The sequence below is a fragment of the Macaca thibetana genome, chromosome 2, assembly GCF_024542745.1.
Source record: "Macaca thibetana thibetana isolate TM-01 chromosome 2, ASM2454274v1, whole genome shotgun sequence".
Taxonomy (NCBI): Eukaryota; Metazoa; Chordata; class Mammalia; order Primates; family Cercopithecidae; genus Macaca; species Macaca thibetana.
Window position 1 is genome coordinate 8,538,677 of NC_065579.1, and position 21,904 is coordinate 8,560,580.

Here is a 21,904-nt window from a genome sequence, read left to right on the forward strand (position 1 = left end):
TGTCCAGGAACTTGTCAATTTCTCGTTGGTTTTCCAGTTTCTTAGTATATAGTTGTTCATTATAATCTCTGATGATCTTTTGCCTGTCTGTGATATATTTTTCATTTCTGATTTTGCTTAAGTCTTCTCTATTTTTATCTGGGTTAGTCTAGCAAGTGGTTTATCAATTTTGTTTATCTTTTCAAAAAGCCAACTTTTGGTTTTATTTGTCCTTTGCAATTTTTTTTAGTCTGTATTTTGTTTAGTTTTGCTCTGATCTTTACTATTTCTTTCTTTCTACTAATCTTCTATCTGGTTTGTACTTGCTTTTCCATTTCCTTAAGGTACATTGTGGGATTACTTATGTGAAATCTTTTTACCTTATTGATCACAGGCATTTATTACTATAAACTTCCCTGTTAGCACTGCTTTGGTTGTATCTCATAGGTTTTTTATACGTTGTGTTTCAATTTTCATTTGTTTCAGGAAATTTTTTAATTTCCTCTTTCTTGACCCAATGATTAGAAACATGTTATTTAATTTGCCCGTATCTGTACAATTTACAAAGTTCCTCTTGCTATTGTTTTTCTAGTTTTATTCCATTGTTGTCTATGAAGAAACTTGATGTAATTTCAATTTTAAAAAAATTTTTGAGACCTATTTTGTGTCCTAATATATGATCTATCTTTGAGAATGTTCCTTGTGCTGATAAGAAGAATGTGAACTCCATAGCTGTTGGAAAACATGTTCCGTAAATGTCCATTAGGGCAATTTGGTCCACTGTGCAGTTTAAATCCCATATTTGTTTGTTAACTTTCTAGATGATTTGTCTAATGCTGAGAGTGTAGTGTTGAAGTTTCCAACTATTATTGTACTGAAGTCTTTCTCTGCCTTTAGATCTAATAATATATGTTTTATATATATGGGTGCTCCGGTGTTGAGTACATAAATATTTAGAATTGTTATATCCCCTTGCTAAATTGATTACTTTATTATTACATAATGACCTTTGTTTCTTTTTTTTTCCTTACAATCTGTTTTATCTGACAGAAGCGTAGCTAGTCCTGCTAGTGTTTGGTTTCTATATGCGTGAAATGCCTTTTTTTATTCCTTTTCTTCCATTTATTCTTCCATCTTTCAATCTATGTATGTCTTTCCAGGTGAGATGAGTTTGTTTTGCGTGTGTATGTGTGTATATATATTATATTAATATATTATATTTATATAATATATAATACATACTATATTTGGGTCTTTTAAAAAATCTATTCAGTCTGTATCTTTTGAGTGGAAAGTATATTCCATTTAGATTGAAGGTTGTTATTAATATATGAGGACTTATACCTGCCATTAATTACTGCTTTTGTGTAGTCTTTGTTCCCTTCTTTCTCTAACAGTTGGTCACTTTATGTTATATGTTACATATGCTTTGATTATCCTTTTTTATTTTTTTCATAATTGTGATTTGGTTGTTTTCTGTAATGTTAACATTTGAGACTTTTCCTTGTTTTTGTGTTTGTTGTATCAGTGTTATTTATATTTTTATGTGTTTTCTTGATGGTAAATATCCTTCCCTTGTTTCCAGGGAATAGAATTCTCTTAAGCATTTCTTGTAGGCCAGTCTAGTAGCAATAAATTCTCTCATCTTTGGCTTATAGGGAAAGAGTATATCTTCTTCATTAATGAAGGATAACTTTGTTGAGTATAATATCCTTGGCAAACATTTTTTTTCTTTCAGCACTTAGAATATATCATTCTCTTTGCTCCTGGCCTGTGGGTTTCTGCTGAGCAACCCACCCTTTGTCTGATGGGAGTCTCTTTATAAGTGACTAAACTTTTATTTACTCTTTTTTTTTTTTTTTGCTGCTTTTAGAATTCTCTCTTTGCCTTTTGAAAGTTTGACTATAATGTGCTGTAGAGAAAACCTTTCTGAACTGTGTCTATTTAGAGAGCTCTGAACCTTATATGTGGATATATTAATATCTTGCTAGACTTGGGAAGTTTTTATGAATTATTTTGTTAAATAGGTTTTCTAATCCTTTCATTTGATTCAGAAACACCAAAAATTCTAATGTTTTATCCCTTTGTGGTATCTTATATGTTATGTTTGCTTTGATCTTTATTTTCTTTTATTCTTCTGTTTTCATTTTTATCTAACTGGGTTATTTTTTAAAAACCTGTATTCAATTTCTGAGATCCTTTCTTCTGGTTGATCTAGTCTATTGCTGAAGTTTTCAAATGTATTTTGTGTTTCACTTAATAAATTCTTCAGTTTCTGAATGTCTCTTTTTTTTTTTTTTTTTTTTTGAGACAGAGTTTCGCTTTTGTCACCCAGGCTGGAGTGCAATGGTGCGATCCTGGCTCACTGCAACCTCTGCCTCCCAGGTTGAAGTAATTCTCCTATCTCAGCCTCCTGAGTAGTTGGGATTACAGGCATATGCCACCACACCCAGCTAATTTTTGTGTTTTTAGGAGAGACAGGGTTTCACCATGTTGACCAGGATGGTCTCAATCTCTTGACCTCATGATCTGTCCGCCTCGGCCTCCTGAGGTGCTGGGATTATAGGCATGAGCCACTGCGCTCAGCCTGTTTGGTTCTATTAATGATATCTATCTCTTTGGTAAATGTCTCATTTATATCCTGAATTATCTTTCTGACTTCTATTGCTTTTTGGTATTCTCCTACGTCTCACTGTATTTCTTAGTATCAATATTTTGAATTTATTTTATGATTTTAATAATTTTTTAAATGAGTTTTTAAATTTTTAAAACTGGCATTTATTGCTGGAGAATTATTGTGTTCCTTTGATGGTGTCATATTTTCCTGCTTTTTCATGCTTCCTGTGTCTTTATATTGGTATATGCACATCTGGTAGAATAATCATTTCTTATAAGTTTTTTGAATTTGCTTTCATAGAGGAGGACATTTTCCTAAAAATGTTATCTATGAAATTAGATGAGTAGGAAATTTTGGCTTCTATTCTCAGTATGTACTGTCTTGTAGCCTCTGTATAATATCTTCAGTTGTAAACAGCATCAGCAGTGTCTATTATTTTCTTCATGGCTTAGGGTGTGGTTGTTAGTGGAGGCTGTAGTAAACTTTTGCTGGGGTTTGGACACCAGGTAGGCCAGCCTTTGGACACCTGCAGTAGCAGTAGCGGGCTGAGTGTGCCTGTCCTTGGACCCTAGGGCAGTGTACACTGGTACCATTGCTAGTGAATCCAGGCAAGCCAATTTTGGGGCCCCCAGGTGGCTTGCTCAGGCGGTTCAAACGGCAGTGGTAAGTAGATGGGTAGGCAGGTTCTTGAGCCCCTGGGGGGCTGGCATGTCATGGGTAATCACATTTGCAGTGGCGAGGCAACCCTCTGGGACCCAAATCTTCCACACTGGTATTGACAGTGGCTGTGCCAGCCTGAGTGGGCCAGCCCCCAGGCCTGCAGGTGATGTGTGTAAGTTGGTGGCAGTTATGGTGGTAGCAGCAGTGTTTGGGTGGGCATGACCAGAAGGAATGCTCAGGTGCCAATGGTGGTATACTGAAGTGAGCAATCTTCAGGCCCCTGGATGGTGTTCCTGGGCACTGAGGGGTAGGGTCGAGCTGGGCGAACCTGTCCTTAGGCCCCCTGGTGGTGTGTGCGGGCACTGGTTGTGGTAAGCAGAAGCAGGGTGATCCCCTGGGAGGCCAGTACAACGTTAAGGTAAGGGCCACAGCAGCTACACCATGGCCCTCCTACTGGGAAGGAAAGAGCTGCTTTGAGAGTGTGTACTTTGCTTGCATCTCAGCCCCACCACAGTGGCAGCAGCTGTGGGCAGTGAAATTTATCCTGAGGTACATGAAAATGTGTGGCTGCTACTCTGTTGTGGGATGAAGGGGTCACTGCCTGTGGCTCTTGCCTCAGTCTTGGTGGCAGCCAGGGGATGTCAATGGTGCTTCAAGGATGTGGAGATGCATGGGCTGTTGGGCATCAGGGTAGGATGCAGTCTGGTGGGGGCTGGGTCTTTGAAATGGTGTCATGCTGCAGCTGCTGAGGACTCAGAGGTTTGTGGGATTCAGCATGAGCTCTCTCTCTCTCACAAGCAATACTGTTGAGTGGTCTTCAGCTCCTTATATTAGTCTCAGGGTCCATGATGGTCAAAGGGTTCTTCTTTGGCTAGCACTATAGGAGCCTGTGGTGGGAATGTGGACTGTGAGGGGTCTCCCACTTACCCTTGCCCAACATTAGGGAGCCTCTCCAGGCTCCCAGCGAGCCCTCACTTCCCTTTCCTTTCTTTTTTTGGTGCTTCCTGTGACTTTTCGGTGAATTCCAGTTTTCTCCCTTAGATGATCTATTCAAAATGTGACCATCTACTTGCCATTTTAGCTCCTCTCCATGGAGCAGGTGCATATGATGAATCCAGTCAACCACTTCGAAGACTCCTTTCTAAAACTTTAAAGGCTATACAATTTTACCTGGACTTCCCATTTTAGTTATTTTAAACAATGCTGCAATGAAGCCTTCGTTTCTCTCTCTCTCTCTCTCTCTCTGTGTGTGTGTGTGTGTGTGTGTGTGTGTGTGTGTGTGTAGGTCCTTATTTACATTTGAATAGTTTTGTGGAATAAATACCTAAAACTGGGGAAGGTGTCTTTAAAATTAAATAAATTAGAATGGACAAATTGCCTTCCAATATATGATTTCAATTTATACTCTCATAAGAAATGAAAAGGTTGCCTGTTTCTCAACAATCTCACCAGCATTGGTTATTATCATTAAAATTTTTGCTGATCAGAAAGATATAATAATTAACCTCATTATTTCAATTCCCCAATTTTTTATTAGTGGAGAGTTTGAACACTTCGAATCTGTTAAACATTTGTACATTAATCATTTGTGAATTGCCTATATCTTTTTCCAATTGGGGAAATTTATCTCTCTTATTAAATTTTGAATACTTAGTTTATTGGGTTTATTAAGCTTTTGTCATGAATTACAATTTTTAAAGTTTATGTCTTTTTAATATGAACTTTAGCCAAGTTTTTAGTCTTATCTTTTAATACTTATGAGCTTCACATTATGTTTTTATAGTCAATTATTTTTATACCCAAACCTGATTATTTTTCCTTTCCCTGTTTTGATCAATTTGATTCATATTTTCAGGCCTAAATAGAAAATTGCTTTCTCTGCAATGTGTTGCCAATTTCAGGCACACTAAATCATTCCTTTTTCTATGCCTTATAAAAGCACATAAACACATATATCTAACTACTTTTCATAGATACTTTTATACACATTTGCCTTTTCTGCTGTGTTATCATCTTCTCAAGGATAGAGATCATGATCTGTGTCACAAAGATCATTGGTGTAAAATTATTATGACTAGACCTACTGTATGTGCTTGATATATCTATGAATCTTGGATTATGTAAGATGTAGGGCATTATGCTAAGAGCTGTTGCCTAAGCCTTTCCAGACACAAATAGGCTACATAGATATTGGTCTTTTGATACTTAGAGCTGAAGCCTCCTCACATATATCTGGGATGATTCAACAAGTATTTATAAAAAGGAATAGTTTTAAATAATTACCACCAACTCCCTAGGGAAAAATCTGATACAGGTTAAAAGGGTTTCCTTCAAAGTTTACAAAGAATTAAAAAAAAAACTGCAAAAGTAAGAGTTATGTAGTGAGCATCAATCATTCTGGGAGAACTTTTAAGTGTTAATATTATCATCTACCTCGTGAAGACATGACAGGCATGCTTACACAGTCTATGAATAATACAAACATGGGATATAAAGTAACATATTCTTTTTCTTTTTCTTTTTTTGAGATGGAATTTTGCTCTTGTTGCCCAGGCTGGAGTACAATGGCACAATTTTGGCTCACTGCAAACTCTACCTCCCAGGCTCAAGTGATTCTCCTGCCTCAGCCTCCTGAGTGTCTGGGACTACAGGCACCCACCAACACGTTCGGCTAATTTTTGTATTTTTAGTAGAGATGGGGTTTCACCATGTTGGCCAGGCTGGTCTCGAACTCCTGACCTCAGGTGATCCACCTGCCTTGGCCTCCCAAAGTGCTGAGATTACAGGCTTGAGCCTATGCACCTGGCCTAAACTAACATACTGGATAACAGAATCTAGAACCTGGAAGTTCCTTGACAACAGACTGAAATGTCAAATTGTTTGGAGAGACTCCGCTCACCTTTATTTACTAACCCAATGGAGTTCATTTTTCAGTGATATTAAAATAATTCGAATTAAAAAGGCACACATTCTCTGCCATTCAAATATCCTTTGCTAACAATCAGAACAAAACATGGTGATTCCATTTCATGACTAGTTATCAATGTTTAGGTTGTATCAAAAAATCAGTAAAAGTGGGTTAAATTTCTCAATTTCAAGATTTCTGTCTCTAAGAATCTGACATATTTTTTCATGTCCATAAGTTCCTATTTCTTGTATAGTGAGAGAATGCTTGGCTAAGATCCTCACTTAATGAATATTGTATTTAAGAGGAAAGTAGTTTATTTGCAGACTTTAGGAATTATTTAGCTATTAACCTATACATGGAAAAGAGTAAAGAAAATACGCTACCAAGTAACAGGAACAAAAGAGCCTCACACCAGTTGTTGTAGCAGTTCAGAAAGACTAAAAATCTAAAAGGATCCTACTCCCTACTTTCTAAACCAGAACACTAGCCATTAACATCCTGGGTAAGTTTACCATTTTTCCATTCTTGTTATCCAACTCCATTTTTGTGGCCTTGACACATGGACATATATGAGAATATAAAAATGTTGGAATAGTCATAGGGTTTTTTTTTTTTTTTTTTTTTTTTTTTTTTGCACTGACAGAGCAGCCACAGAGAGGCAAGTTTACTCCGTTAAATTCTTTCTCACTCTACCTTTACATTCCTTTCAATACAGATGCCTCCAAGTGCCCTATTTCGTTTACCTCACTGGCAAAACCTCATTTGTTTTCATTTTGTCTTTTGGCTCTTTCTGAATCTCCTCCTATGGGGACCCATTATGTACATTCAAGCACTGGGCATGACAAGCACAGCCCTGTCCTCCTTTAGGACAAATAAACAACTACAACACTGTGTAAAAAGTAATTATTAGGCATTACGGGGCAAAGAAGAATTATCCAGAGAGGAGAAAAAATGTGAATGGTATCTTCCAGGAGAACATTTCCAAGAATACAAGGAAGTAGGAAACAACATGGCACATTAAGAAGCTACATGCTAGAAATGGGTGTAGTGGCTCACACCTGTAATCCCAGCACTTTAGGAGGCCGAGTTGGGTGGATCACCTGAGGTCAGGAGTTCGAGACCAGCCTGGCCAACATGGTGAAACCCGTCTCTACTAAAAATACAAAAATTAGCTGGGTGTGGTGGCACATACCTGTAACCCCAGCTACTTGGGAGGCTGAGGCAGGAGAATCGCTTGAAGCCAGGAGGCGGAGGTTGCAGTGAGCCTAGATTATACCATTGCAATCCAGCCTGGGAGACAGAGGGAGACTCTGCTCATAAAAAGAATAAAATTCAAAACACAAGCAAAAAACTACATGCTTCAGTGTGTAAGAGAAAATTCTTCATTTTTTAACTTCTTTAACTTTTTGCCAACTTTTATGAGTCCAAGACTCAGAACAGAAAATCCCTGGAGAGAATAACAGGTTTTCCTAAGCGGATCCTATCCATCAACTTAAGAGATGATATTTTATGAGAATTGGGAATGTCCTAATTTTTAACTGTCAAATCAGAGTTTACACATATTTATGTTGAATTATGACATATTCCAAGGCCTTGAATGACCTGCCCCTTGGAATTATTTGATAGTTTCATTTCACTGGCTCAAGGATTGACAACTATATCTGTATTGGAATGAAAGGGGCCAATGAAAAAATGTATTTTTCCCTAATCAAATTAGTGACAAAGCATCTATGTATTTGCCGAGTTATAACTTTCATTTTTTGTTTCCTCTTGCCTTTCTCCACTTGACTTCCTCCCAATATTAAGCAGTATATTCTATATCCAAATGTACACAGCAAAAATTCCAAGAAAACATATCAAACAAGGTAAGCCATTTTAAAATAATTCCCCTTAATCTTGTCAACAGATACTCTATGATATCCCACTGTCTAACTTACCCCCACTATTTTTCTAGAAATTTTTGGTAGAAAAGATAGCAGGACTTGTGCAGTAAATAAGTGATTAAAAAAAAAAGAAAGAAAATCTACCAACATTATGAAAATGCACAAACACAGGAAATCTAAACATCTCAGAAAGGTGTATTAATACGATTAACCCATTAAACTCCTTAGCTTACCTGGGAAGTATGTAACATCTATGATCTCACCACTTTATAAATGAGTAACTGGGGCCTGAGATCATGAGTGACTCAGTGGTATAGCCAAGAAAAGCCTGTTTCATGTATTAGTTTTTTCTTCCCTCTTATTCTATCACCGGGTACTTAAACCTGCATATGCACATAGAATTCATGTGCATAAATTCCTCCTGCATTAAAGAAGGATAGAGAAGCGGCTTGTTATGGTAGGAAGTGCTCTGGATAGGATTCAGATCTAAAATCTGATTCTTTGCCAGCCACAGTGGCTCATGCCTGTAATCCCAGGACTTTGGGAGGCTGAGGTGGGCAGATCACAGGAAGACAGGAGTTCAAGAACAGCTTGACCAATATGGCAAAACCCTGTCTCTACTAAAAATACAAAAATTTGCCAGGTGTGGTGTTGCATGTCTGTAATCCCAGCTACTTGGGAGACTGAGGCAGGAAAATCACTTGAATCAGGGAAGCAGAGGTTCCAATGAGCCGAGATCATGCCACTGCACTCCGCACTCCAGCCTGGGTGACAGAGTGAGACTCTGTCAAATATATATATATATATATATATATATATATATATATATATGAATCAGAAATTTATTTTTTTATATATATATATTATTTTGCTGTCCCTACCAGCTAGAAAGCCTTGAGCTGGTACCATCTTTTCTAAATTGGGGTTGACATGGGGAATGATCAAGATAAAAGATGTAAATAATCTCCCTCCCCACACGAATGGAAACACATATATTATAGATATTTGAGGCAGACCCAGAATCCATAATCCACACCAAATCTTCTCTCAGCTAACAATGTTGACTCTCTTCCCAAAGGCCTTGGTCATTCAGAGCCACTAGCCTTTTTACACACTATTGAAAAGATAGGTTTAACAGAGCTATAAATAGCATAGGCCCAAAGACTGAAGAGAAAGCCCATGCCACTCACCCACATGGGGTCACTGAGGTCCGAGTCCTGCATGCGGATACAGTCCATGCTAATCTCAATCTTATTTGTCGCACCATCTTCTGATGGTTCATCCACAAAGTTCAAGTCAATGGGCTGAACTGAACATATAGGCCTAACACATAGGAAAGAAAAAAAGTGAGTTAGGCATGGAAAGGGACTAAAACATACTCATGCTGTTGTTAACAACAAGTACTTTCTAATTCAAAGTCAGCAAGGCTCATTGGTTTCTTGAAGTTAGAAGCCCTAGGTTTGAGTCCTGGCTCGATCACTTATGAAATGTGTAATTTCAAGCAGTTCAAATCCAACCCTCATTTGTTAAATGGGGATCATGACCTCTGCCCTCCTCAGATAATTACTGGGTATGATGCAGGAAATAATGGCTGCATCTGTGATAGAGTATTTTATACTCTATTCCTAAGGGTCTCCAGTGTGCTGAAATTCTCTTTTTACCTTTTCTTAATTTATTCACTTATACAAACCTGCTTTGAATAAAGAAATAATAATACTTTTCACAGCAAGGTATAAACAACACAATTTAGTATTTTATCTTCTCAGTGAATACCTACATTATAAAAGTAGATAAGTCTTCAAGCCAAAGGAATGGATTCTGAGTATCAGAGAAACATTGGGGAAGTGAATTTGGTGCAGAAGGGCTTAGGCCCTCCAAAATTACATCACCTTGGATTAGTAAGGATCTTTTGGAGTTAGAAATGGAAAAAAATCACCACTGAATTTTGAACAAAGCGATGGCATTGGAGTCATTAACTTTTCCTAAATAACTTCTACTGATTCTAGAAAAAAACATACCCTACTAAGCAATATTTTGACCACCCACATACCTATTTAGTTCAAGCATAACATTTCTTGCTTGTTTTATACTTACTGTTCTAGAAAATCCCAGATATGCTGGAAAACCTCTGGACTGAGGAATTCATTTGTCTGTGTGCTCTGGGACATGGTGGATCGGTAATAACTTTCTTTCCAAGAGAAATGAGCTGGGGTTTCTACGAAACTTAAAAGGACAAAAATGAAACTAGTATTATACTTTCTGTATTTATGACACTGAATATTTAAATTAAAGCATACTCTATCATGAAAACATCAAGTGAATCTATAAAATCATGCAGGTATATATGTAGCACATGTTACAAGTTACACAATTGGCATTTCTTCAGGCAGTGTAATGAATCCAATTTTGCCAGAAAATCAGGCAGACCTCCAATGCTAGACAATCTCATCTTCTATCAAAGCTCTCCTTTCCTAACTAATAGTATTATTATGCTCTATACCTCCACTATCCAACATCTGTGTTCTGTAGATTCTGAAAAGAGAATAAACATTTCCTCATTAAATCTGACAGCAAGTCTGACCTATCATTAAACCCATTTTGTAAGAGTCTCAAATGATTATCTGCCCATTCTGCCACCAGCAGGTAAGAAACAGAACCCGGAAACAGAAATGAGCTCAGAAAATTTAAATTTTTTCCTCAGTTTAATCGTCTCTCCCATAACCACAATCTTAGAATCACACTCAGGGACAATAAACTCAAACCTGCGGACCTAATATTTTTTAATTTTTTATCGCCAGTTACTTACCTTGATGTGTGGGTGGTTCTTAATTAAAGTGTAGAATTGTATGTTAGACTTAATAATAAGCAAACATCTGAACACTTTGCAAATGAATCCTATTTTTGTTTGCTTCATTTTGCTGCTGAGCCCTGAAGTTTGCTGTACTTATTTTTTTAAACATTTATTCCTATATATTTGGAGGAAAACATCAGCTTTCTCAGATGATGCATTCTCCAAATCTAAATATCATGTGGGCAGATCATCTTAATATGTGATTTGTGATAATCAGTAGACTAATTTTATCCCAGGATAAAATTGGTTAAGTTCTTAATTGTTACTGTTCCTGTTATAAAGAATTTTTTAAAATACTGTATTAGGATAGTCAATCACCTTCTTCAAATTTCAAATGTGTGTTCTGGTCTAGTAATACAGTAGAAGTTAATAGTATTAGATTTATTAATGCTGATTTCTAAGCTATCTGCGATAGCACATTCATTTGCTCAAGTTAAACATGCATAGAGGATTTATTTGCCAGGAAGCATAATGGAAACTGGAAATAAAAGGTGTATAATAGTGTCTCATCTTCTAGGAACTGATGGTATAGAAGGAAAGACAGGAAAACAAACCTACAGTTAATGTGTTAGCAGTGTAGACAGCACTACAAAAACATAAAGATGAACAATGTGAAGGAAAGAGTCTTAACTGATAAAAATTAGGCAGGTCAGGTAAGAGCTAATGGTACAGAGTGGGCACTCCGTGACAACAGCATAAACAAAATACTATAATGGAAAATAGCTTGATATGTGTGAGAAAATCACAAGCAACTCTGTTAATATGGTGAAAAATTTTGGGCAGAGAATGCTGGGAGATTAAGCCAGAGAGATAAGAAGAAACTTATATACTATGTTTTTAAAAAGGCTATGTCAGTACTTGTGGTGAGTGTGTGTGTGTATTTACATATTTCAAAATATATTAAATGATATATATTTATATATTTAAATGATATATATATCATTAAAAATATATATAAATGATATGTACATTTTAAATATCTCAAAATATTTTAAATAAATTTTAAATTGAGGAAATTGTAGATTTACATGCAATTGTAATGAATAATACAGAGAGATCACATGTACACTTTACTCAGTTCCCTCAATAGCAACATCTTGTAAAACTACCATATAATATAAAAACTGCGATAGTGACATTGATAAAATCCAGTGATCCGACTCATAAATCCTCAGTTCTACTTATACTTATTTGAATGTGAGTATATATATGTGTGTGTGTGTGCGCGTGTATTTCATTTAATACAATTTTATCATATGTGTGGAGTAGAGTATCTATCACCACAGTCAGTATTAAAGGATTTGATTCATGAGACAGACACAGTCAGACTATGTTTTGTATTGGTAAATCTGGAAGTTGTGTGATGGAAGAATTTACAGCATGTCAGTTTATGGGTAAAGTGACTAGAATGTTCCTGCATCAGTTCAAGTAAGACTACGAAAGGGCAAAATCAATGGGAATGGAGAAGATAGGGACAAAGTCAGTTATTAGTAAAAAGGCTAAATCATATATTGGTTGTGTTACTAGTGAAGGAGAATGAAGAGTCAAAGATGACTTTACGTTTCCAGCTTGATTGAACCGTGTGGTTGATGATTCTACTAACTACATCGGTAAGTATAGTTGAAAGATCTGGCTTAAAGAAAGGGAGATGATAAATTGCATTTTAGCATGTTGAGTTCTAAGTACCTAGAACTCAAACCTAGTTTTATCCACACATGTGATAAAATTGTATTAAATGAAATACACACACACACATATATATACTCACATTCAAATAAGTACAAGTAGAACTGAGGATTTATGAGTCACATCACTGGATTTTATCAATGTTACTATGGCAGTTTTTATATTATATGGTAGTTTTACAAGATGTTGCTATTGAGGGAACTGGGTAAAGGGTACATGGGATCTCTCTGTATTATTCATTACAACTGCATGTAAATCTACAATTTCCTCAATGTAAAAAGTGAAACCAACTTAAATAAGCCTTACACTCTAGGAAGAAAAACAGACCACAAGTTTAGAAACAGAAATCTTCCTCATAGGGTAAAAATGAATCTGAGTGTGGATACAATGACCTATGCAGAATAGGTGCAATGAGAAAAGGTATGCGGGGCTCCACTTAGAAAACCTGAAAACAGACAGACCCTGAGAAATTTATGGTATTTTAGAAGCCAAAGTAAAAACAAAATTAAAAATAATCAACATTACTCAATGGCAATGGGATCTAGGAAGATAAGACCTGAAAAATACCTACTAGATTTGACATAAGGAGGTCGTTGCCAACCTTGACATTAGAACCTTCTGTAGATTAATGATACCCTCAAAATATTTTAGTGTTTTGAGGAGTAAATGGAGGTATGTGTAAAAAGAAATGTTTTTTTGGATATAATTGGATTAGAAGAACCTAAATTATGACTAAAGAGGGAGGACCTAGTGTGGAAAGAGAAAATTTCAAGATACTGGAAAGAAAGGGAATGGCATGGTAAGAAACCCTGCAATAGGCAGGTAGGAAAAGGTCAAGGCATAGGTAGAGAGGATAGTCTTGAACTAAAACCCCTTAACCCCTCACTCTAGGATGAAGTAGATGGCAAAATTAAGCACAGATATAAATATTTTCATAGAAGATAAATAGAAGTCAAGGTTGATGACTTCAGTTTTCTTGATGAAGCAGGAGGAAGACAAGGCCATCTGATGAATATTGAGGGGGTCAGACATTAAGTGACTATTTGGGGAAAAAAGGTGAGGGTTTAGAAATGTGAATCAGGTTAGAAAATATGAATTTGTCATATCCCAGTCTACACAGTTATGTGATTCTCTTCAGCTTATACCACTGGGGAAAGGAACAAAAAATAGATAAAAACAATACTACTGTTGTTTCACTGAACAGGTTACATCAGAGAATTAAGGGAATTGTGAAGACTAGCTTTGGATTCAGATTGGAGAGGGCAGGAAGAGGGTCTAGGGCAAGGAAACCCTGTCTATTCCAAAAATACAAAACTTAGCTGGGCGTTGTGGCAGGTGCCTGTAATCCCAGCTACTCTGGAGGCTGAGGCAGGAGAATCACCTGAACCCAGGAGGCAGAGGTTGCAGTGAGCCGAGATCATGCCACTGCATGCCAGCCTGGGCGACAAGAGTGAAACTCTGTCTCGAAAAAAAAAAGGAAGGAAGGAGAGAAAGAGAAAGAGAAGGAGAAAGAGATAGAAAGAGGAAGAGAGAAAGAGAGAGAGAGAGAACAAGAAAGAGAGAGAACGAGAGAGAGAGACAGAGGGAGAAAGAGAGAAAAAGAGAGAAAGAGAAAGAAAGAAAGAAAGAAAACTATGTCTCTATGAGGTCAAAACAGGAATTAACAAAGTTAAATTGGTAGAAATGGAAGAGTGGGATATCAGAATTGATGAGGTCCCTATAATTAGAAGACCATCTGATAATCCAGTATCTTTAAATTAAAAGGTTACATTAATTTTCTTCACTTTTCTTTTGAGATTGTGGCCTACTTGGTTTATTTACTGCCAAATAGCGAGTAGAGAAGAAGTAAAAGTTAATGGATTTAACACTGAAGTGAAATTTATAAATACTCTCATGATGACACTTTTGAATATGCTTGATTCACATTAAAATTTGTCTTCAGATAGAACTGAAGTACAAGAAAATAGGAAAAATAAAAGTAAATGCAATTCATAATGTGAAAAATAGTGAACAAAGGCATGAAAAGTGAACAAAGGCATGAATTATTCAAAAACCAAAATGCAGATAAATTCCCATATGAGTGGCCATATACATGGACCCATAAGGACATCTCCAACATCCTAAGATCTAAACAGGATGCCTGATAGCTTGAAGCCAGGTGAGCACTAGAAGGTAAACATTACCATACAAAGTAGGCTCTCAACAATAATGGTATTAGTGTGTGAGATTTGAAAGAGTAAGAGTTTTTAAGTTGGCAGAAGTGTAGATTTAGTTTCTAAAGAGACTGATAGATAATGTGACCAACATCTTCAATAATAAAGACCAAGGCAGATTCTAAAAAGAGTGTTATATAGAAGAAAGACATTATCTCTAAAGCAGAACAGAGAAAAACAGCATTGGTTCCATACTCATCATCTATTGTTTCCCTTATTTCCACATAGTAAGTTCTGGTTCCTGTCTGTACTTATTTTGTCATTTTTTTTGTTTCGCTTTTATCCCTAGGTTCTGACTCCTAAAAGTCATTTCCCTGTATTTCTAATGTCACCATAATCAGCTGTGAAAATCTGGACAAGCCTCCAGATTCCTCAAACTTCAGCTTCCTTGCACATGACAGCATGGAGACGAGGATCTCCACCCCACTGCCTTTCCCATGCCTACCCAACCCTCAATGTTCTCTTCCTTACATAGTACTTCCTAGGTCCTAATTTAAGTATAGTTTTCCTCCTTTGAACTTTGTTCTTTTATTTCATCTCATCAATGCTACTTTGTCATACTTTGCTTGTTCAACAATTAATCTCCTGCAGAGGATTTTAGGTAATTTGTGGGTGAAACATATCTCTCTCAACTCTGTATTTCTTGTGGTTTTATAGCTCCTTGAGGATCGAGTGGAAGAATTACAAGTTTTGGAATGGGGCTGACCTAGGTTCAATCTCAGTTCTACTAATGACATGCTTTGAGGCCATGGCCAAGTTACTCAGTGTCTTTGAACCTTGGTTTCTTCAACTATGCTTCCCTCAGAGGGTGGCTGAGAGGTTTTCTTTAAATGTGCTACGTAATTTTTATACAGAGCCTGGTAGTCAATGCATTGGTTCTATCACAAAAAGTGCTACATCATTTGCATCCAGGACATACTTGCCGAATTAAACTTATTAGATAGTGTGTTTGAATGGTCTGTTCAAGTTTTTAAAGTGTCACATAAAAATAAAATAATTATATGAAACTTATCCCTCCCTTCCATCTGTGACCTTGGGTCAAAAAAATACCCTCATCACTACTAATTTTCTTCTAGATCACTTTTGTCTTAGACTGGCTACATTAAATGAGGCAACTTTACCCCTCTCGGGGCTTCAAGGGGCTTTATTACAAAAGTCAGGGGTGGGGAGTTGGAATTACAAAAGACAAGAGAGGGGAGTTGGAATATCCTAACCAATTTCTTTCTTAAAGGTAATGATTTATCTGAATATAATCCCCTTCACTCATGCTCTCCATCCCAATAAACTTTCTTGCCTTTTTCGTTAGTCAGCATTTTCTCCTAACTTAAAGGACTATGTAATGATCAGCCTTTTCAAGCAGAATTTTCATTAGGTTACTCCTTTTGTGACAGAGAATTTACAATCATTAACCCTGCATCCTTGACAAAATCTAATCATCTTTGTTGCCCATTCTTTGGAGCAAACCCTCCTTACAAATTGTTTAGCCAGCTGATAAGGTTTGGCTCTGTGTCCCCACCCAAATCTCACCTTGAATTGTAATAATCCCCATGTGTCAAGGGCAGGACCAGGTGGAAGTAATTGGATCATGGGGGTGGTTCCGCACCACCCACTCTGTGCTGTTCTCCTGATAATATGTGAGTCTCATGAGACCTGATGGTTTTATAAGTATCTGGCATTTCCCTGCTTCCACTCATCTCTCTTCTGCCACCCTGTGAAAGAGGTGCCTTCTGCCATTTTATAAGTTTCCTGAGACCTCCCCCAGCCATGTGTAACTGTGAGTGCATTAAATCTCTTTTCTTTATAAATTACCCAGTCTCAGGTATCTCTTCATAGCAGCATGAAAGCAAACTAATACACCAGCTGTATCCTACAGGTTGTTTTCATACTTGAGCCCTTACAAATTGACCTTTTACATAATCCACCATCTTCCCCCAAGTCATATTCTTTACATTTGCCAACAGTGAGCTCACCTAGAAAGGATACCATATTTGTATATCTTGTTTAGGTTCACAGTCTCAATTTGGCATGCTTTAAGTATTCTTGTCCTTAGTTCATTCTATCATAATTTACCCACAAATTTACCCACATTGAAACGGCGTTTCCATTTTGTCTAGGTAGGTCTGTTGCCCCAACTAATAAGACACCGGCACTCAAAAATATTATTTTCCTTATTTTTTTTTTGACAGATCTGTAGAAGGGAAAAACTAGAAAGGGCTTTATTTCTCATAATCTCTACTCCTTTCTCTTTATAAATGAAACTCATAGGGATTTGACTCATATCCCACAGGAAGTCCACAAGTATCTAGTTCTGGAGCCTAGCCATCCTGGGTCGTTGTGCAAAGCTCTTCAGATATAAAGTGTACAGTTAGCACTTTTGCAAACTGTACTGTCTAACTCCACAAACATAAAACATGTTATCAAACTTCACTGTACTAAATTCCTCAGTTAATATTCTGACCCATTTCAGTCTAGAATCTGGCATTTGGTAGAAGACAAAGATAAGGAATACTTGAGTATCTTGCTTAAAATGCCATTTTAACATTATAGCATGCAAACATAGTAACCTGCATGCTTACAAACAGGGTATTTATTGACAAACTGCCCCCAAATTAGAACTTAGGAGACATTTGAATAAGTGTAATCACCATGACATCAAGTTTGGAATACATTAGGGTTTTACACAACTGTGAAAATTTGATGGAAAATGCATGTAACATCCACGACTGAGATACATGAAAATGGAGCTCAGGAAGGGCTATGGGGAAATTGAAACCTGTAGAGGAGGTTTCTTAGGATTAAACAATGTGACAAATTGAATTTAGACAAAAAAGAAAAGAAAATATGTAAAAAGAAAAAGTAGACCTTCTTGGAAAAAATTATAAGGTCTAATGGTTAGAAGTCATCTAGTCCAAACCCTTAACTTATTAACAGTGACTTTGCAACTTCAGCCAAGATAGGTATCTGTACCACATAAGGCTGCCCACTCTTTGTGAGACAGCTCAGAATGCTGAGTGAGAGATTTAAAAATTGAGGAAAGGTTTACTGCCCTAAAACCTTCAGACACTAGTCCGATGCATGCAGAAAATAATCCAATTGCAGTTGCCTTCAATATTTTCTCAATTATAGACTCTATTATGGGAATCTGATGATAGTTCTGAACAATCTTATACAATAAACAAAAAAAGTAAAAATGAAATATGCGTACTGACATACATATAAGTGATTGGGTTTGATTTTCAAAGATTTTATAGACCTTAATCCACATTCCTAATCCAAGTCTCATCGCTGAAAGCTTAGTTAAGAATCTGCACTGTAATCTTTCATCTGGATTAGGTGTTAGCAAACTACTCCTCACAGGCAAAATACATCCCACCTGTTTTTGTAGGTGAAGTCTTTTAAGGACACTGTCATATTTATTTAGGTATTGCTATATGGCTGCTTTTGAACTATAACAGCAGAGTTGAGGAGTTGCAATAGCAACCATGTGACCCACAAAGTCAAAAATATGTTCTGGCCCTGTGTAGAAAAAGTTTTCCAACCCCTGATGTATATAAAAGACCTTTAAAGATTTTAAAATAAATTGCAGTTTGAGTTAACACTTGTGAAGTTGTAGAAACTTTCTCTTGGACCATTATACGTGGAGTACAAAACAGAAGCGGGAGATCATTGGGTTAATATTTGTCAACCCAGGGAATTACGAGCAATCAGATATGGACCTGGAAATAAGAAGTGACCCTGGACCAATGAGGCAGGATCCTTGGTTCACACTTGATTTTTTTTTTATTGTAACTGTTCATGTATTTTTCTTATCATCCACATCAATATTTTAGTACTTTAAATATGGGCTGGTGACCCAATTCAGAAAGCATGATATATCACACAGATATTATTCAATAGCCTGTTGCTACATAATGATTCACACCTGTAATACTTCAGTACAAAACCACTTTCACATGTACTCCACTTGATAGTCATATTATGAATTATGTATTACACTGAACCTTAGGAACTTACTGTTTTGTAGGTTAATGGTGGAATGCTACCAAGTTTATATGGTTCGAAGTCATAGAATGAATATTATTATCAACATGTTACAGCTGAATAACATTAAAATACTTGTCAAGATCACATATTCCATCAATAGGTGGCAGACCAAGGTCTTGAGCCTCATTCTTTGGACTACTGCTACTCAGTGATAAGATGACTGGCCCACCCAGAGAGTAAGACTGAGTGACGTTTATATGGAGGAACAAGATACATGTTTATGGATTTTTCTTAAATATAAATTTGCCTAATCTGTATGTGTTTCATTCTAAAGATTCACTAACAATGATGACAAAATACCCCCTCCCCTCAACCCGAGATGAACTCTCACTCTGTCATACAGGCTGGAGTGCAATGGCACGATCTCGGCTCACTGCAACCTCCAGCACCTGGGTTCAAGCAATTCTCCTGCCCCAGCCTCCCAAGTAGCTGGGATTACAGGTGCACGCCACCACACCCGGTTAATTTTTGTATTTTTACAAAATTTAACGGGGTTTCACCATGTTGGTCAGGCTGATCTCAAATTCCTGACCTCATGACTTCATGATCTGCCCACCTTGGCCTCCCAAAGTGCTGGGATTACAGGCGTGAGCCACCACACCCAGCCGGCAAAATAATTTTACATTTGTATTGGCTATATATGTGTTGTGCTGAAGAATCAGCAGTAACAAAGAACCATGGCAGACAGCTGAGAACTCACACATTCACTTTCCAAAGCAGGATGTCCTCCTCCACCATCTGCCCCCAAATTGCTAAATTCCCTCATGTGGTTCCCTTCAAAGTGAGGGAAATATATATTTTCACCTGTCCTGACTTTATTTCTTCCAACTCTTGGTACTAAAATAGCTTAAATCAGAGTCTTTAAAATGTACTTTACTTTATCACAATGGGATACGTATTATTAAGTTTTGGTGGCATAAAAAGAGAAGTTTTAAACTTTAAAATTAGTCACCTTGCCATTCAGGAACAATTTCCTTTTATTAATTTTTACATATTTATATTCCTAGTCCCCATAAGTCCTATGTTTTATTTTTTATATTTTCTGTTCACTATGCTTTAACCCTATTTAAAAGTGGACTTTACAGGGTCTGTCTTGTTTATACACTTCATATTACCATGTTTATCTAATTCCTTAACATCCAATGTAATAATTATTAATATTATGTCTGTTTTAATTATTTGTCCTGGTAAATTTCATTTTTAGTAAATTAAATATACAAAATTGACTAAAGACAGGAAATATGGTTTATAATACAAATCACAACCTTTAGACTTTTTTTCAGAATGAGGTAACACCTTGAAAAAGTAGTATCTAGTACTAAAGTCTGATACAAATCGTAAGGATTTATTAATTAAGCAACACATTTGTGCAAATTATGGTGAGAAGGAGGGGAGAAAAAGAAATCCGTCCCTGGTTTATCCTTACCCCATATGTTTTTGTATCAATTATCTGAGACTGTGTCATATATTTACATGCTGATTGTCAGTCTCTCCTGCACCCCGGTCCACCCCACTGCCTGAAGAATGTAAGCTTCACATGAGCTGATTGCCCTGCTCACGGATGCGTCCCCAGGGCCTGGAACAGTGCTTAGCACGAAGGTGTTCCATAACCATAAGCTTGTGAATACAGAATGTGAATAGAGGAGATGGAGTGGATTTGAATCCCAGGTGTATTTAATTGTATTTATCTTCTACTCTTGCAAAACGTCTCCATTAGTTACTGCCCCAGCTCCACTGTAGAGATGCAAAGAAATTATCAGAGAATATTATTCTAAGTGAAGTAACCCAGGAATGGAAAAACAAATATCGTATGTTCTCACTCATAAATGGGAGCTAAGCTATGAGGATACAAAGGCATAAGAATGACACAGTGGACTTTGGGGACCCAGGGAAATGGTGGAAAGAGGGTGAGGGATAAAAGACTACAAATTGGGTTCAGTGTATACTGCTTGGGAGATGGGTGCACCAGAATCTCACAAATCACCTCTAAACACCTTACTTATGTAACCAAATACTACCTGTTCCCCAATAACCTATGAAAATAAATCATTATTAAGAATTAAATATAATATAAATTACATACCATAAAAAAGTAATGAACAATTAGGGAAATTTTGACACTGTAGAATCTTGAAGATATATTTATATCTCACATGCCTACACATAACAGAATTCCTGATATAATAACTGGGCATTCATAAACATTTGTTGAATAGATGAATGGCTTAATTCACACAGCCTGAAAGGGTTAGTATAAAAATAGAGGTTGGATAACTCCTAAGTCTTTATTCTTTCTGGTATATTGCAATGACCTCTGTGAGGAGTGAAGTGGATATTTGCAACAATGAGACCAAAAAAAAAAAGAAAAATAATCTGAAAGCCAGGCACAAGAACAAAAAAGTACTTGCAAAAACCCCTGAGGACTTTGGTGTGATAACACAACCCGATAAATAAGGTTCCCAATGGTAATCCTGAGGGTGCACACTATTTTTGGCTTAAAAAGTATGTATTATATTCAGAAATACCTACCTTCCAATACTAAAAGAAACATAAAATGCTATCTAATAAGTGTATGTTCAACTATTACAGAAAACTCACCCACCCAGAATAATGTATTTCTTAAAGACACCTGGTAGATAAATTTTGTTTTACTAAATCATTAGGGCACATTTTGTTCCTCTCTGATCAGGATTACATTTTGTCTATGGTACAGATTTTTATTTACAGTTTCTACCTGGCTGGTTGGTTCATGGAGAGAATAACCACATTGTAGTTTCTGGCCTTTGTGGGTTCACACATTAGCACAGGATATGGCACAGAGCAGGTGTTTAACAAACGTTTGTTGAATGAAGTATTTGAAAAGGACAAGTAACAATGCTAACATCAATAACAGAATCAGCAGCTATCATTTGATTGTTTCCGTGAGCAAGGTATCTGCAATATGCCTGACAGACACTGTTTAATTTTCACAACATCCCTTGAATTAGATACCAATATGATCCCATTTAAAAGATAAGAAAAATGCTCGAACTCACATGGTAACCGGGAGAATGGTAACTCTGG

General features: G+C 36.7%; 1 protein-coding gene across 5 annotated transcripts in view; it reads right to left on the reverse strand.

The window, feature by feature from the left end:
• TP63 (tumor protein p63) overlaps positions 1–21,904 on the reverse strand; it is a 265,894-nt gene that overhangs the window by 149,678 nt on the left and 94,312 nt on the right. For 4 of the 5 annotated variants that reach the window (XM_050779259.1, XM_050779258.1, XM_050779257.1 and 1 more), the window contains exons 2-3: positions 10,142–10,270; positions 9,238–9,370 (exon numbers count right to left, since the gene is read on the reverse strand). In XM_050779259.1, coding sequence (XP_050635216.1) covers positions 9,238–9,370; positions 10,142–10,270 — 262 coding nt within the window. The remainder of the gene's footprint in view (positions 1–9,237; positions 9,371–10,141; positions 10,271–21,904) is intronic. The other variant, XM_050779261.1, reaches the window with a different exon arrangement.